Raw genomic sequence first — 14,661 nt, 5'->3', positions numbered from 1 at the left:
ATTAACACATTCTCTCTCTCTCTCTCTCTCTCTCTCTCTCTCTCTCTCCCTAATTGATGTTGCTACTCTCATTCCCACTCCAACCCAAAGCACTGCTCCCAGAATCTCCCCTCTTCCCCAAAAACACCATTTCCGGCTTTTGCTCCGTGCATCTCTCTCCTTTAAATGCCATCCTTTTCCCCCTTTAATTGCCTCATATTTCCCCATTTGCTCCCCTTTTCATTGCCATTAATTTCTCCATTTCTTAACCATTAATTTCCTTATTTGGCCCCTCTATTGACACTCATTTCCTCTTTGATTGTCATTTATCTCCTTTTAATTGTCACCCATTACCATCTTCAATACCATCCATTTCCCTGTTTGCTCTTTCATTACTAACTATTCACCCTTCGTTATTGCTGTCTACTCCCCTTTCATTACCATTCTGCTTGTCACTGTGCACTCTGTGCATGTTATAAGGCTGATTTGGCTCCAACTTCTGGAGTCACTATTTATTATAAGGAAGATATGGCAGCACTTTATGCTCGCAGTGTACATATTAGCAGGGGGCAGAAGGTGTCATTTTCTAGTAGCACTGTTTATATGGAAGATTTGACTGTAACTTTGTGCATTTAATGTATGATATAAGGAAGATATGGCACCATATTCTGTTAGTGTTTATCATAAATATTAATACAAGGTACTAAATATATGAATAAAGCAAGGAAAAGTAAAACTATTTGTGCTTTAATTTATCTGCATCAAAGCCGAAAGTTGTTCTTTAAAGTCGTATTGCACTGACTAAAAAATTAGTCATTTCCTGATTCTACAATAATGGGATGAGTCCTGCTGAGCTAATGAATAATGAAAGTCTTGGAAGTTTCACATTGAAAGTGCACTAATTTTAGTATTACAGAAGGGAAGATACTTTACAAGGTTTGTATTTTAAAAGGCAAGACATTTGACTGTACTTTAGAAATCACAATATTTGGTGATGTTTCATTGTTTACTTAAAATGTGGAGGTATTTGACAAATTTTACATTATAAAGAAAGATAGCTAGCCAGGGCTGTATGTATAATTTAGAAGGGAAGATATTTGCCAATGGCGATGTGTGCACTTTTGAAGTGAAGGCTCTTGGCAATGTTTATATGTGTTCTTTAGTAGGCAACTTAGCAAGGTTTGTACAGGTATTTTAGAAAAGTAGGTGCTTGGCACAGTTTGTATGTGTATTCTACTTTGGAAGGGAACTATCTTGATTAAGTTTGTATGTTTATTTTGGAAGGATTGTTTTTTGCAAGGTGTGTACATGTTCTTTAGGAGAGAAGACACTCTGAAGGCTTAACTGTGCAATTTCAAAGGGAAGGTACTTAGCATGGTTTGTATGTATGCTTTGGGAGGGAAGGTACATGGCCTATTTTTTCGTAAACTTTATAAGATTCTTCATAACTGTACACATTTACTTCATGATTGAAGGAACCTGGCAAGGTTTTACATGTAATTTAGGAGTGAAGGTACTTGGGAAGGGGTTTATATGTGTTGTAGAAGAGAAGTATTTGAAAAGTTTGTAGGCATAGAAGGGAAGATATTTTATCTTGTTTGCATGTGTTCTTTCCAATAGGAGATTACTTGCAGGGTTTATGCAAGTACTTCAGAAGGGAGTATAATTGACAAGGCTGGCATATGTACTTTAGAAGTAAAGATACTTAATGTTTATTTGTGTACTCTAGAATGGAAGATACTGAAAAGATTTGCACATAGACCTGAGAAGGGAAGATACTTGCTAATGTTTGTAGGTTCATTTTAGGTAGGATGATACTTGACAAGGGTTATATATGTATTTTAGAAGGAAATATACTTGTTGAGGCATTTAGGATACTTCATACCATTTACATTTATTCGAAAGTAAGATACTTTACAAAGTTTGTGGCTGTACGTTAGAAAGGAAGACATTTAACATTTGTACATGTTATTTAGAAGGGAAGGATCTTGGTAATGTTTATACATTATTTAGAAAGAAAGGTATATGGTAAGGTGTGTCAGTGCATTTTAGAAAGTAAGTTAGCTGGCCAGATTGGTACGTGTAGTTTAGAGGGAATGATACTTGGCAGGGTTTGTACATCTACATGTACTTTACAACCTTAGGAACAGGGCAAAACTTATACATGTACTTTAGAAGAGAAGGTGCATAGCAAATGTATTTGTGTACATTAGAGGGGAATGTACTTGGAAGGGTTTGTACATGGAAAGGAAAGTACCTGACATGTTTTTATGCATACTCGAAAAGGCACGGTGATTGACAAATAGTTTAGAAGTTGCTTCACAAGGTATGTGTCTGTGTTTTAGATTGGAACTTTCTTAGCAAGGCTTGTACATATGCTCTTTCAAAGCAAAGGTACTTGCTATGGTTTGTTCATGCATGTTAGAAGGAAGATTCTTCATAAGCTTTGTAGATTTTTATTTTTAACAGAAGAAACTTGACAAGGTTTTGTGTGTAATTTAGAAGGGAAGACACTGGATAAAGCTTCTATGTGTACTTTACAAAGAAAGATATGTGACAAAGTTTGTAGTGCTATGTCAATGCAAAATATCTAACATTTGTATATGCACCTTAGAAAGGAAACTACTTTGCAAGATTTCTACACATACTTTAGAATGAAAGATACATGGCAACAAATGTACAAAGAAATTAACTTGCTAAGTGTTGTATGTGTACTTTAGAAAAGATAATTGCAATATTTGCATGTGTAATTTAGCAGGGAACATATATAACAAAGTTTGCATACGTAGTGTAGAAGGTACCATATATGGCAAGAGTTGTACATGTACTTTACCTGTACGTGATATGGTTTGGATGTATACTATTGAAAGGAAGGTATTTATCAGGGATCATACATGTACTTTGAAGGGAAAATACCTGATACAGTTTATATGTATAATTTAAAATGGAAAGTCCTTGGCAAGGTTTGTACATTTACCTCAGAAGGGCAGTTACTTGACTAAGTTTATACTTGTACCTTAGAAGCAAATGTACTTTTAAATACTTGCAGTGAATCTACGGACTGACAACTTGTCCTAGAGATTAATAAATCTCTGAAAAATGAACTTCCTGGCATCTAACAAAAGAAAGACTTGCATTCATATGATGCCTTTCACAACCTCACGATGTTCAAAAGTGCTTTTCAACCAATTAGGTACTTTGAAGTGTAGTCACTATTCTCATGTAGGAAACTAATCTGACTCTGTGTTTTCATAACTTGTACTAATGCATTCAAGTACATGATTTGCTTTCCAATAGCTTCCCAACACTGGGCATGAACCTTCAACGACACAAGCACCTATAACTTCTGGAAAAGTTCTCCCAATCTCCTGCCATAACTTCAGCAGAAAATCAGGTGAAATATCACAGACAATGGGCACATTTTTAACTCTGCAAGTGGGTGAAATCCTGCCAAAGTTACAATGAGAAATTTAGGAACCATCTGCAGAATTTTACCCTAGGAATTATAAGCCCCAAGTCCCTTTTGAACTCAACTGCCTTGAGTGTGCAACCAGCTCATAAGGTTTTTATGTATTTTAGAAAGAAACTCAGCAAGGTTTATATGTGCCAGTTGCGTTTAAGGAAGGCATGGTATTATTTTCTACTGATGATCTATATTATAAGGAAGATTTTGCTTCATTTTCTGCTGCTAATGTTTTTAATACAAGGAGGCTATGGCACCAATCTCTTATTGTCCAAATATTAATGCGCATTACTTTCGTTATAAATAAAACAGGTAAGTATGAATGATTTTCTTTTGCTGTTTTATGAAAAACGATGTCTTAGACTTGTTTATCTAAGGTTTTATTTGTTTGAAGAAACACAGCTCACTTCCTGATTCCACAGTGGAGGAGTAAATTCTGCTGAGTAAATGCAAAATGAAAATCTTTCAATTCTCGGTTATAAGACTTCAGCAGTTCCAACATTATCAAAGGGAAGTTACTTGACAAGGTTTGTACTTTAGAAGGGAGGTTACTTAGGCCCTGATATTTGGAGGGCAGATGAGGAGGGAGGCAGGAAATAGCCAAAGAACCTGGCATGGTTGGGAACGCAATGATCCTGATGAAATTAACAGCAGGAACACCTTAAGACTCGGTGGGCCGAAGGGCCTGTTTCAGTGCTGTATCTCTAAAAAAATAAATAAACGTCATTCGATCCACATATGTGAAACAAAATTCTCCTCATCTCTACTCTGGTTCTTTTCCCAATTACATAGATTTTACAGCACAGAAACAGGCCATTCAGTCCAACTGGTCCATGCGGGTGTTTTATGCTCCACATGAACCTTCCACCCTTCTTTACCTAACTGTATGAGCAAAACCTTCAATTCCTTTCTCCCTCATGTGTTTAGCTTCTAGCTTTCCTTTAAATGTATATGTTATTGACCTCAAGTAAATTATGTGGTAGCAAGTTCCACATTCTAACCATTCTCTGGGTAAAGAAGTTTCTCCTTAATTCCCTGTTATATTTATTTGTAACTATCTTATATTTATGGCCTTTAGTTTTGGACTCCCTCATAAGTGAAAATATTTTCTCGATGTCTACCCTATCAAACCCAATTATCTTAAATCTGTTTCCTCTGGATATCAACTTATCTGTTTCTCCTTTTTTTTACTCTTTCAAAACCCCTCATAATTTTGAACACCTCAATTAAATCGTCCTTAACTTTCTCTGTTCTAAGGTGAACGATTCCAACTTCTGTAGTCTCACCACATAACTTTTAGTATCATTCTGATAAATATCCTTTGCTTCTGCTCCAAGATTTGTACCTAAACTTTAGAAGGGAAGATACTGTGCAAAGATAGTAAATTTTCCTTAGAATGGAAGGTACTTGAAAAGTTAGTTTGTGCTTTAGAAGGGAATGTATTTGACAAAGTTTCAGAATGCACAGTCATTTGTGACTGTGATTTGGACCATTTTACGCATACTACAAACATTATTACTGCAAAAACACTTGCTTAAACAACTTTTTGCTTGATTTAACAGAACTGAGGATTCATTCTGCTTCACAAAAATATTTATACTTCATATTTTTATAAAATTTGTTGGCTGGCAAGTATTGAACAAATTTAAAATAGTTTATTCTACTGCCTGCAGAAATAAGTTTAGTCTCTATTGGGGTGTGTCTATATATGATGGTCAGATCAATACATGCAGCAATTCCAATACCTTATGGCCCTGCTTGTACACATAAATGTAGCAGCAGGAGAGCATGGAGAAAGAAAGAAGTTGCATTTATATAGCATATTTCACAACTCCAGAACATCTCAAAGTGCTTTACAGCCAAGGAAGTACCTTTGAAGTGTAGTTACTGTTGTAATGTAGGAAACGCAGCATCAGCATGTATATGGAGACTGACATCATTTCTTCAGATGATGTTGCCAAGGGGCTGCACAGCAAGGTCCTGCAAATGTGGAAGAAACTAGAGCAAAATAAATCAAACTTCCTCGGATGAGTACTCGCAAACTACTTTATTAACTTGTGGACAAGGAGAACAAACACAGTAGAGCTCACATTGAGACTCAGTGCGATGTTCTAAAGAATTACAGTCAAACAGTGGCAATTATACTATTCTGCAACCAATAATCTTACAAAAATATTTCAATCCTTAATTTGCATTCTAAAGCACCAATAATATTACAATTTAATTCTTGCTCTCAACGAATAAGATGCAGTAATTTTCAATCCTTCGTTTACATATCTATCTCACCATTGGCCTTGCAGCTGGTACAACGCAACAACAGAAAGAGACATCAGGCTTCAACAACACTCTTCTTATCTCATCAGCCAGACATGGCACATTCCTAAGGAACAGTTTGCGTGAGAAACATACTGACCAAGCAAGCTCACACCCCTAGTCCAAGGATGGCTCACCTCAGGTTCCACACAAACAGTCATGTGATAATGACCAGTTTATCTGGTAAAGGTGTTGGTTGAGGGATAAATGTAAGCGAGGGCACTGGGCAGAACTACTCTGCTCTTTTTCTCCTGTGTGATGGGATCTTTCACATTCGCCTGAAAGGGCAAACAGGGCCTTGGTCCCATGCAAGCAATGGCACCTCCAACTGTGCAGCACTCCTTCAGTACTGCACTGAAGTATCCACCTATGTTGAAGTCTCTGGGGTGAGATTTGAACCCATCATTTTTCTAACTCAGAGGTGAGAGTGCTACAATGGAACCAATGGTCACAACCTTTAAATAGCATTGGTACACAGAGAGTGTCAGTTTCCTTCATCGAGTTTGTGCTGGTTACAGAACTGTCCCGATATTCTGAAAGGGATAGCCCCTGGACGCCAGTATTTCTACCTGAGACAGGCGGGAACTCATAAATACGTGCAAATCATTGTCACAGAACGTCAATATGACACTGATGTGATTTCCCAACCTTCCCCCTTGATATTGGTAATTTATAATGGTATTATCACTCCTGAAGTCTCTTCCCCTGTTCAAACATGCTCAAACTTGTCAAATTGTTGACAAGGAGAGAATATACTTGGGAAGGTTTGTTTGTGCACTTCAGAAGGGAAGATATTTTGTAAGAGTTGTGTGTGTACTTTATAAGGGCAAGTACTTGACAAGGTTTGAACATGATGTTCAGAATGCAAGATATTTACCAGTGGTGCATGTGCAAGATTTCCACACATTCTTTAGAAGGGAAGATAGTTGGAAATGTTTCCCGTACATTTTATAACGGGAGGTACTTAAGAGGGTTTGGGTGCAGAGTTTAGAACATAATAAGAACATAAGAACTAGGAGCAGGAGTAGGCCGTCCGGCCCCTCGAGCCTGCTCCGCCATTCAATAAGATCAAGGCTGATCTTTTCGTGGACTCAGGTCCACTTACCCGCTCTCTCACCGTATCCCTTAATTCCTTTATTGCTCAAAAAGATATCTACCTTAGCTTTAAAAACGTTTACTGAAGTAGCGTCAACTACTTCACTGGGCAAGGAATTCCATAGATTAACAACCCTCTGGGTGAAGAAGTTCCTTCTTAATTCAGTCCTAAATCTGCTCCCTCTAATCTTGAGGCTATGCCCTCTTGTCCTAGCTTCACCTGCCAGTGGAAACATCCTCTCTACTTGTATCTTATCTATTCCCTTCATAATTTTATATGTTTCTATAAGATCCCCCCTCATTCTTCTGAATTCCAATGAATATAATCCCAATCTACTCAGTCTCTCCTCAGAAGCCAACCCCCTCAACTCTGGAATCAACCGAGTGAACCTCCTCTGCACCCTCTCCAGTGCCAGTACATCCTTTCTCAAGTAAGGAGACCAAAACTGCACACAGTACTCCAGGTGCGGCCTCACCAGTACCTTATACAGCTGCAGCATAACCTCTCTGCTTTTAAACTCAATCCCTTTAGCAATGAAGGACAAAATTCCATTTGCCTTCCTAATTACTTGCTGTACCTGCAGACCAACCTTCTGCGATCATGCACAAGGACACCCAGGTCCCTCTGCATAGCAGCATGCTGCAACTTTTTACCATTCTAGTAATAATCCTTTTTACTGTTACTCCTACCGAAATGAATGACTTCACATTTATTAACATTGTATTCCATCTGCCAGACCTTTGCCCACTCACTCAATGTATCTATGTTCCTCTGCAAAGTTTCACAGTCATCTGCACACGTTGCTCTGCCACTCATCTTAGTGTCATCTGCAAACTTTGACACCCTACACGTGGTCCCGAACTCCAAATCATCTATATAAATTGTAAATAATTGAGGTCCCAACATCGATCCCTGAGGCACACCACTAGTGACTGATTGCCAGCCAGAATAGCACTCATTTATCCCCACTCTCTGCTTCCTGTTCGTCAACCAATCCTCTATCCATGCTAATACTTTACCCCTAACGCCATGCATCCTTATCTTATGCAGCAGCCTCTTGTGCGGCACCTTGTCGAAGGCCTTTTGGAAATCTAGGTACACCACATCCACTGGGTCCCCATTGTCCACCTTGCTCGTAATGTCATCATAGAATTCCAAAAGATTTGTCAAGCATGACCTGCCCTTCATGAACCCATGCTGCGTCTGCCCAACGGGACAATTTCTATCGAGATGCCCTGCTATTTCTTCCTTGATAATAGACTCAAGCATCTTCCCCACTACAGAGGTTAAGCTAACCGGTCTATAATTCACTATCTTTTGTCTACCTCCCTTTCTAAACAGTGGCGTCACATCTGCTGTTTTCCAATCTGCTGGGACTACCCCAGAGTCCAGCGAATTTTGGAAAATTACCGCCAGTGCACCTGCTATTTCTCCCGCCATCTCTTTTAGTACCCTGGGATGCATTCCATCAGGGCCAGGAGACTTATCAATCCTTAGCTCCATTAGCTTGCCTAACACTACCTCTTCCGTAATAATGATTGTTTCCAGGTCCTCACCTACGTGCTATATTAGAGTTTCTCATAGCCATTTTAAATATTTATCTCGAAGAAGCTGTTAAGAGATTTGTTTTCCATTCTTATCTAGGAATGATTGTACAAGACTGTGTATGAAGAGTCCAACCATGTCGACTGCAGAACCTGAACAGATTTATGAATACTATGACTATAATGAAACTGATGATGCATTTGTTTACTTATGTGATAATCATGAACCCACCTTATTTGGTGCCATGTTAACCCCAGTCTTGTACAGCCTATTCTTTATTTTTAGCCTGGTTGGGAATACTCTAGTTTTGTGGATCCTGGTGAGATACGAGAAGCTGAAGAGTATAACAGACATCTTTATACTGAATCTGGTCACCTCCGATTTACTTTTTGCCCTCTCACTTCCATTCTGGGCTGTGGATCATACAAGTGGATGGATCTTTGGCAAAGCCATGTGCAAAATAATGAGTTCAATTTTCTTCATCGGCTATTACAGTGGGATGCTGCTGCTGACATTAATGACTGTCGACCGATACTTCATAGTGGTTCATCCTCTGTATGCTGTCAGAACCAGGAAGATCTGTTACGCCATGGTAGCCAGTTTAGTCATTTGGGGAATTAGTATCGCAGCAACAGTCCCTGAGATAATTTTCTCTGATATTGTAGTTAGTGGGGATCAAAGCCTCACCTGTGGAAGCAACTACCCAACTGAGAGTGCACATATATGGCGACTGTTAGGATGTTATCAGCAAAATGTCTTGTTCTTCTTAATCCCCTTTGGTGTTATTGTGTTCTGTTATTGTAGAATTCTCGCAACTGTCATTAGGCGTAAAGCAAGGAAGAAGCACAAAACAGTGAAAATTATCTTCTGTATTGTGGTGGTGTTCTTTGTGTGTTGGGCACCTTACAATGTGGTCATCTTCCTGCTGTCTTTGATCGAATTCCAGGTCCCAGCGTTCTTAACCTGCGAGATAAGCAATCACCTGATTTATGCGTATTTCATTTCTCGGAACCTTGCTTATTGCCACTGCTGTCTCAATCCCATCTTTTATGCTTTTGTGGGTACAAGGTTCAGGAAACATTTAATCCAGATGGTGAGCAAATATCTTCCTTACAGGGATAAACAACCAAGATACAGATACAGAAGCCATCAGCTGAGCAGTTCACATGACTATTCCAATGCTTCTTCTGCATTAAGCGCAAGTTATGTTTAATTTGCTCATACACCAGTGCAAGAGAGAACCAGCCATTTATAGAGTGAGATTCAATACAGCCATTTACAGCGTGAGATCAATCCAATCAATTAATTTTGTGTGGGATCGCTCCAATCCAATCATTTACAATGAGATAGATCCAATCCAACCAGTTACAGTGCGCAATAATAACAACAGCAACTTGAATTTATATAGCAACATTAACAACAACATGTATTTATATAGTGCCTTTAATGTAGCAAAGCATCCCAACTCTCTGGCATTATTCATCAAAATTTGACATCAAGCCACATAAGCAAATGTCACGACAGATGACCAAAAACTTGGTCAAAGAGCTAGGTTTTAAGGAGCTTCTTAAAGGAGGACAGAAAGGTAGAGAGGAAGAGAAGTTTAAGGAGGGAATTCCAGAGCTTAGGGCTGAGGAAGCTGAAGACATGACCACCTATGGTAGAATGAAGAGATTGAAGAAAATAAGTGTAATCCAGGCATTTACAGTGCATTAGATCCAATGCTAATTATTTGCAGGGAAGTAGATCCAATCAAACCCTTACACTATGAAAATCATTCACTCTAGCCATTTATAATTTGAGGTACATCCCTTCAAATCTTTTACAGTACAAGGTCTACCCAATCGAACCCTTAACAGTTTGTTATATCCAATCCAACGGTTACAATTTTAGGACAGCCATAGAAAGCTGCTTGTGGTCAGGGGCAACTGTGGTTCAGTGGTAGCACTCCGCCTTCTAAATCAGAGAATTGAGGGTTCCAGCCCCACTCCAAAGACTTGAGAGCAAAATCTAGGCTGCCACTTCAGTGCAGTAGATGCTAAACCAAGGCTGGTCTCCCCTCTCAGGTGGATGTACAATTTTGAAAAACAACAGGAGAGTTTGCTAATGTCCTGGCCAATATCTATCCCTCAACCAACATCACCAAAACTGATTATCCAGTTGCATATCTCCTTGCTGTTTGTGGAAACTTGTGGTGTGCATGTTGGCTGCCATGTTTTCCTACATTCCAACAGTACTTCATTGACTGTAACGCACTTTGCGATGCCATTGGTTCCTGAAAGGGGCTATATAAATGCAAGTCCTTTTTTGGGGGGTTCCGAGGGGTCAGTGACTCCTGTAAGTGGAAAGAGAGAAAGAGAGAGGAACAGAAAGAAAGAATACTTTTGATGAGTGATAATGTAGAAAAACATAAAGACAAACTGGTCCCAAACAGTCATGGTGCAGCTAAGCATCATGACCCCCTCCCTCCACACTCCCCGGAGTGTTCTCTTCCACCACTTGTCATGTAATCTTCCCAGAGAGGCAAAAATGCAACTATGAAAACCTGAGGCCAATTCAGGGAAATAAAATCTGGGAAATTCCTCTCTGACTCCTTAAAGTGATCAAAACTGTGGGGCGACACAGTGGCGCAGTGGTTAGCACCGCAGCCTCACAGCTCCAGGGACCCGGGTTCGATTCTGGGTACTGCTTGTGCGGAGTTTGCAAGTTCTCCCTGTGTCTGCGTGGGTTTCCTCCGGGTGCTCCGGTTTCCTCCCACATGCCAAAGACTTGCAGGTTGATAGGTTAATTGGCCATTATAAATTGCCCCTAGTATAGGTAGGTGGTAGGGAAATATTATAGGGACAGGTGGGGATGTGATAGGAATATGGGATTAGTGTAGGATTAGTATAAATGGGTGGTTGATGGTCGGCACAGACTCGGTGGGCCGAAGGGCCTGTTTCAGTGCTGTATCTCTAAACTAAACTAAAACAAGTTCAGGGGATCACAGTGACTATGAGCTACCCACCCAATTTCCGATGTACTTTTTATACACTGTGATATTCGCCACTGCAAGGAATTTATCCAGCTCTGTTTGAACTGTATCAGTGAAGTTACATTCACTACATGAGCTGGTAATTTATTTCAAGTATCAATAGCCCTCTATGTAATCTAAAACCTCCAGACATTAACCTAGTTTAGATAGCTTCTATGTATGGCCCCTTATTTCCCCGAACCTGTCTAATTCAAATTAAAGGCTGGCTACCCAACTCAAATCCGACGGGACCCGACGACATGTGTCGGGTTCGGATCGCACTTCCGGGTCCGGCATTCGGGCTTGGGTCGGGTCGGGTCGGGCCGAGTCAGATACACTCTATCACCACCTCCGGTAAGTGGCTCCAATGTTAATGTACTTTTTGGACTTGAAAAGTGGTTTTGTTACAGTTGTTTTAAGCTTGTGCAGATAAGCAACAAAGTGAAAAACAGAAGGTAGGTTAGCTGATGGTCGAGTCAGGTCGGGCGCGGGAAAAATTGAAAGGACTCAGGCCGGGTTGGGCTCAGGGTCGGATGTGGTTCTGTTGGGCTTGGGTCGGGTTTCATTTGCAGACCCGAGTCGGCCTTTAGTTCAAATGGTCTGTGAATACAGACACTGTCTGGTCCCATCGACATATTTAAAATCACACAAAGTCTATGCTTGTCTAGTATAAAATAACTTTTAATTTTAAATACTTTTAAACCAAAGATCATTCTAGAATTCTTCCTTTGAAACTTTTCCAGCATATCTACATTATTGACCATGCAAGGGACCAAAACTGGATGGAATATTCCAGATGAGGTCTAACCAGAATCTTGTACAAGGACATTCTGATTAATTTTGTTTTAGATTACCTGGTTCTAGTGTTCTATTTGCCTTTGCAATAAGTCGTTCACCTTCAGAGACTCATCTACTACAAACTTAGGTCCGTTTCCCCTTCAGCACACTTTAAATCTGTTTTAAGCATGGTGTATACATGCTTGAATTTAGCCCTACCCATATGTCTGACACCGCATTTATCTATATTAAATAAAATCTGCCAGAAATGGGCCCATTGCCTGTTGTTTCTAGATCAGATCGTGATCCCTCAAGATTCCTAACACTTGCATTTGCCAACTTGCAGATAGTATCCACACAATCATCTGAATTATTAATATAGATTGTGAAGAGCAGCAGTCCTAACCTTGTGGGACTCCTAGTAACTGATCTCCACACAGAGCCACTTCCATTAGAAACAGCCAATATTTGCAAGAGCTCAACCAATTCCCTACCTAATCCAGGATCTGCCCTCCTATTCCACAGGACTCTATATTGCAGGGCTACCTTTGTCCACCAACCTAGTACCATCTCAGAAAATTCAACTAGGTTGGTGAGACATAACTTTCTTTTCCAGAAGCCATATTGCGAGTCTCTAATAACACCTAGGGCTGGATTTATAGCCCCGTTGGGAACAGAGGCAGGTGGAAGTGGAAATTCAGACCATGAGCCTGTGTGCCAGTTCTCCTGCCCCATCCCTTTGGCCTCCAGGTACCAGCAGGCGGAGGGGGACAGTTTAGCTGCCTGAATGTGGCCTTCTGGCAGCAGACCCAGGGAGGAGGGCAGTGCTCCATGCAGGCTTAGAGGCCCTCCCTACCTGCCTGGGTTCAGCAGTAGCCACAGGCCATCCTGTGGAGGGTCTCCCTCCCACCCACCCCCCCCCCCCCCAACAATTCTGGCTCGGCTGCAAAGGCCATTTTGTATTTCACATTTTAAAAGTTGCAGAGGGTGCACCTCCATTTTGGGGCATCCGTTCTCTCACTTACCTGCTGTGACATCCTGCTGCTGTTTTCAAGCTACAGGACCTCCTACGAACTGAGATTAAGCTAACAAGCCTACGATTGCCCCCCTTTCTGATTTGCTGCCCTTTTTGAATACAGGTACTACATTAACCTCCCTACCAATCCATGTACAATAGCAAAATCAAGGGGTCTAACAGTAGCATTCCCTTGTGATCCGTACTGGATTTTGAGTCATTTGCATGTTTGAATGTGAACAAATGCTTAGTTTAGATGAGTTGATATAAATCATCAAGCTGCATCACTTCACAGCAGGTAAACACAGAGAGCCACATCTACTTCAATCAACACCACTTGTCTTCATATTATAATGAACGCTGTGTGCTTTCTCACGTCTGACTTCATTTAAACAGAATAACTCCTTACATTCTGTCATCTAGCTGGCAGAGCCTTCTGTTCTGCAGTCTACTGTCTTTCACTTCCCCCATTCTGACTCTAGATTGGATCTATCTCATCCCACCCATTGCAAAGTCCTCCCTAACCCAGCAAAGATCGCTGCTTAATTCAAATAAATAGAGTTGTCATAGCAGCAGCAGGTGCAAAAAATCACTGGAATGTTAAACAATCTTTTATTGTCTATAGCACACTCATTCTTCTAAATTTTAATCCATAATTGCAAGCCTTGCTATCCTGTCAATTTAGTCCTTTGAAAGCTGAGTTTATCTCAATAGTATTATTTTAACATATATTACACCAACGTTCGAAAGGTGTCAACATGATTGTGAGTTCAAGCCCCAATCTAGAGACTTGAGAAGGTAATTAAGGGTGATGCTTCAGTGTCACATTGTTATCTCATTAAAGTGCACTTTATCTTATTAAACTACAGATTAACTTTTTCTTGTTGCATTATCTGCATGTTACATCATTCGGCTGCGTTTTCTTAACTGTGCGGTATTTCATTAAGCATTTACTGTCTCATTACTGTTCATTATCTCACTAACTGTACGTTTTCTCATTAACCTGTCATTAAAATGTACATTATCAATTACCATTACCACATTAACTTGTTATTTAATTAATTGTATATTGTCATTATCATTAAAGTGATATTTTGATTGAGCCATTTATTATCTTATTAATTGCATTATGTCATTAAGCTGTACATGATCTCATTAACTCTACGTTAACTTATTCAACAGCACATGGCACTTGTCATAACTTGTCATTACCTCATTAATTAGACAGTATTTCATCTGTTACGACTGACCGCTCCAGTCAAAGCCCCCAATCAAAATATACGATTCTGATTGTGGTGGGAGAAACGCACTGTTAATTCAATCCCATCCCTCCACAGATTGCCTAACATATCATTTTAAACTTTCCAAGTTAAAGAAAGACCCAGCCAAATTGTACCATCTATTAACCCCCGAATGAGGCTAACCAAACCAGGTGTCTTTAAATCAACAAATTAACTGTT

General features: G+C 39.9%; 1 protein-coding gene across 4 annotated transcripts; it reads left to right on the top strand.

Moving 5' to 3' along the window:
• Window positions 1–814: 814 nt before the first annotated feature.
• LOC137382697 (chemokine XC receptor 1-like) lies at window positions 815–14,303 on the top strand. Of its 4 annotated transcripts, XM_068055005.1 has the most exons (3): window positions 815–915; window positions 7,192–7,281; window positions 8,496–14,303. In XM_068055005.1, the coding sequence occupies exon 3, from the start codon at window positions 8,518–8,520 to the stop codon at window positions 9,607–9,609; it is 1,092 nt and encodes a 363-aa protein (XP_067911106.1). In that variant the 5' UTR covers window positions 815–915; window positions 7,192–7,281; window positions 8,496–8,517; the 3' UTR covers window positions 9,610–14,303. The 4 variants fall into 4 exon arrangements, with proteins under 4 accessions (XP_067911106.1, XP_067911102.1, XP_067911091.1 ...); XM_068055001.1 differs by lacking the exon at window positions 7,192–7,281; XM_068054990.1 differs by lacking the exons at window positions 815–915; window positions 7,192–7,281 and adding an exon at window positions 1,119–1,158.
• Window positions 14,304–14,661: the final 358 nt, after the last annotated feature.

Source organism: Heterodontus francisci, chromosome 2, assembly GCF_036365525.1.
Source record: "Heterodontus francisci isolate sHetFra1 chromosome 2, sHetFra1.hap1, whole genome shotgun sequence".
In the NCBI taxonomy this organism is placed as follows: Eukaryota; Metazoa; Chordata; class Chondrichthyes; order Heterodontiformes; family Heterodontidae; genus Heterodontus; species Heterodontus francisci.
Note: the sequence above shows the minus strand (reverse complement) of the source record. Positions and strands in the feature narration are given on the sequence as shown.

Excerpts from the sequence above, each read along its gene's own strand:
- LOC137382697 (XM_068054990.1), top strand. The coding sequence starts at position 1,130 with ATGTGTTCTTTAGTAGGCAACTTAGCAAG. Across the intron at positions 1,159-8,495 it reads TTAGTAGGCAACTTAGCAAG|GAATGATTGTACAAGACTGT; the intron begins GTTTGTACAGGT and ends ATTCTTATCTAG.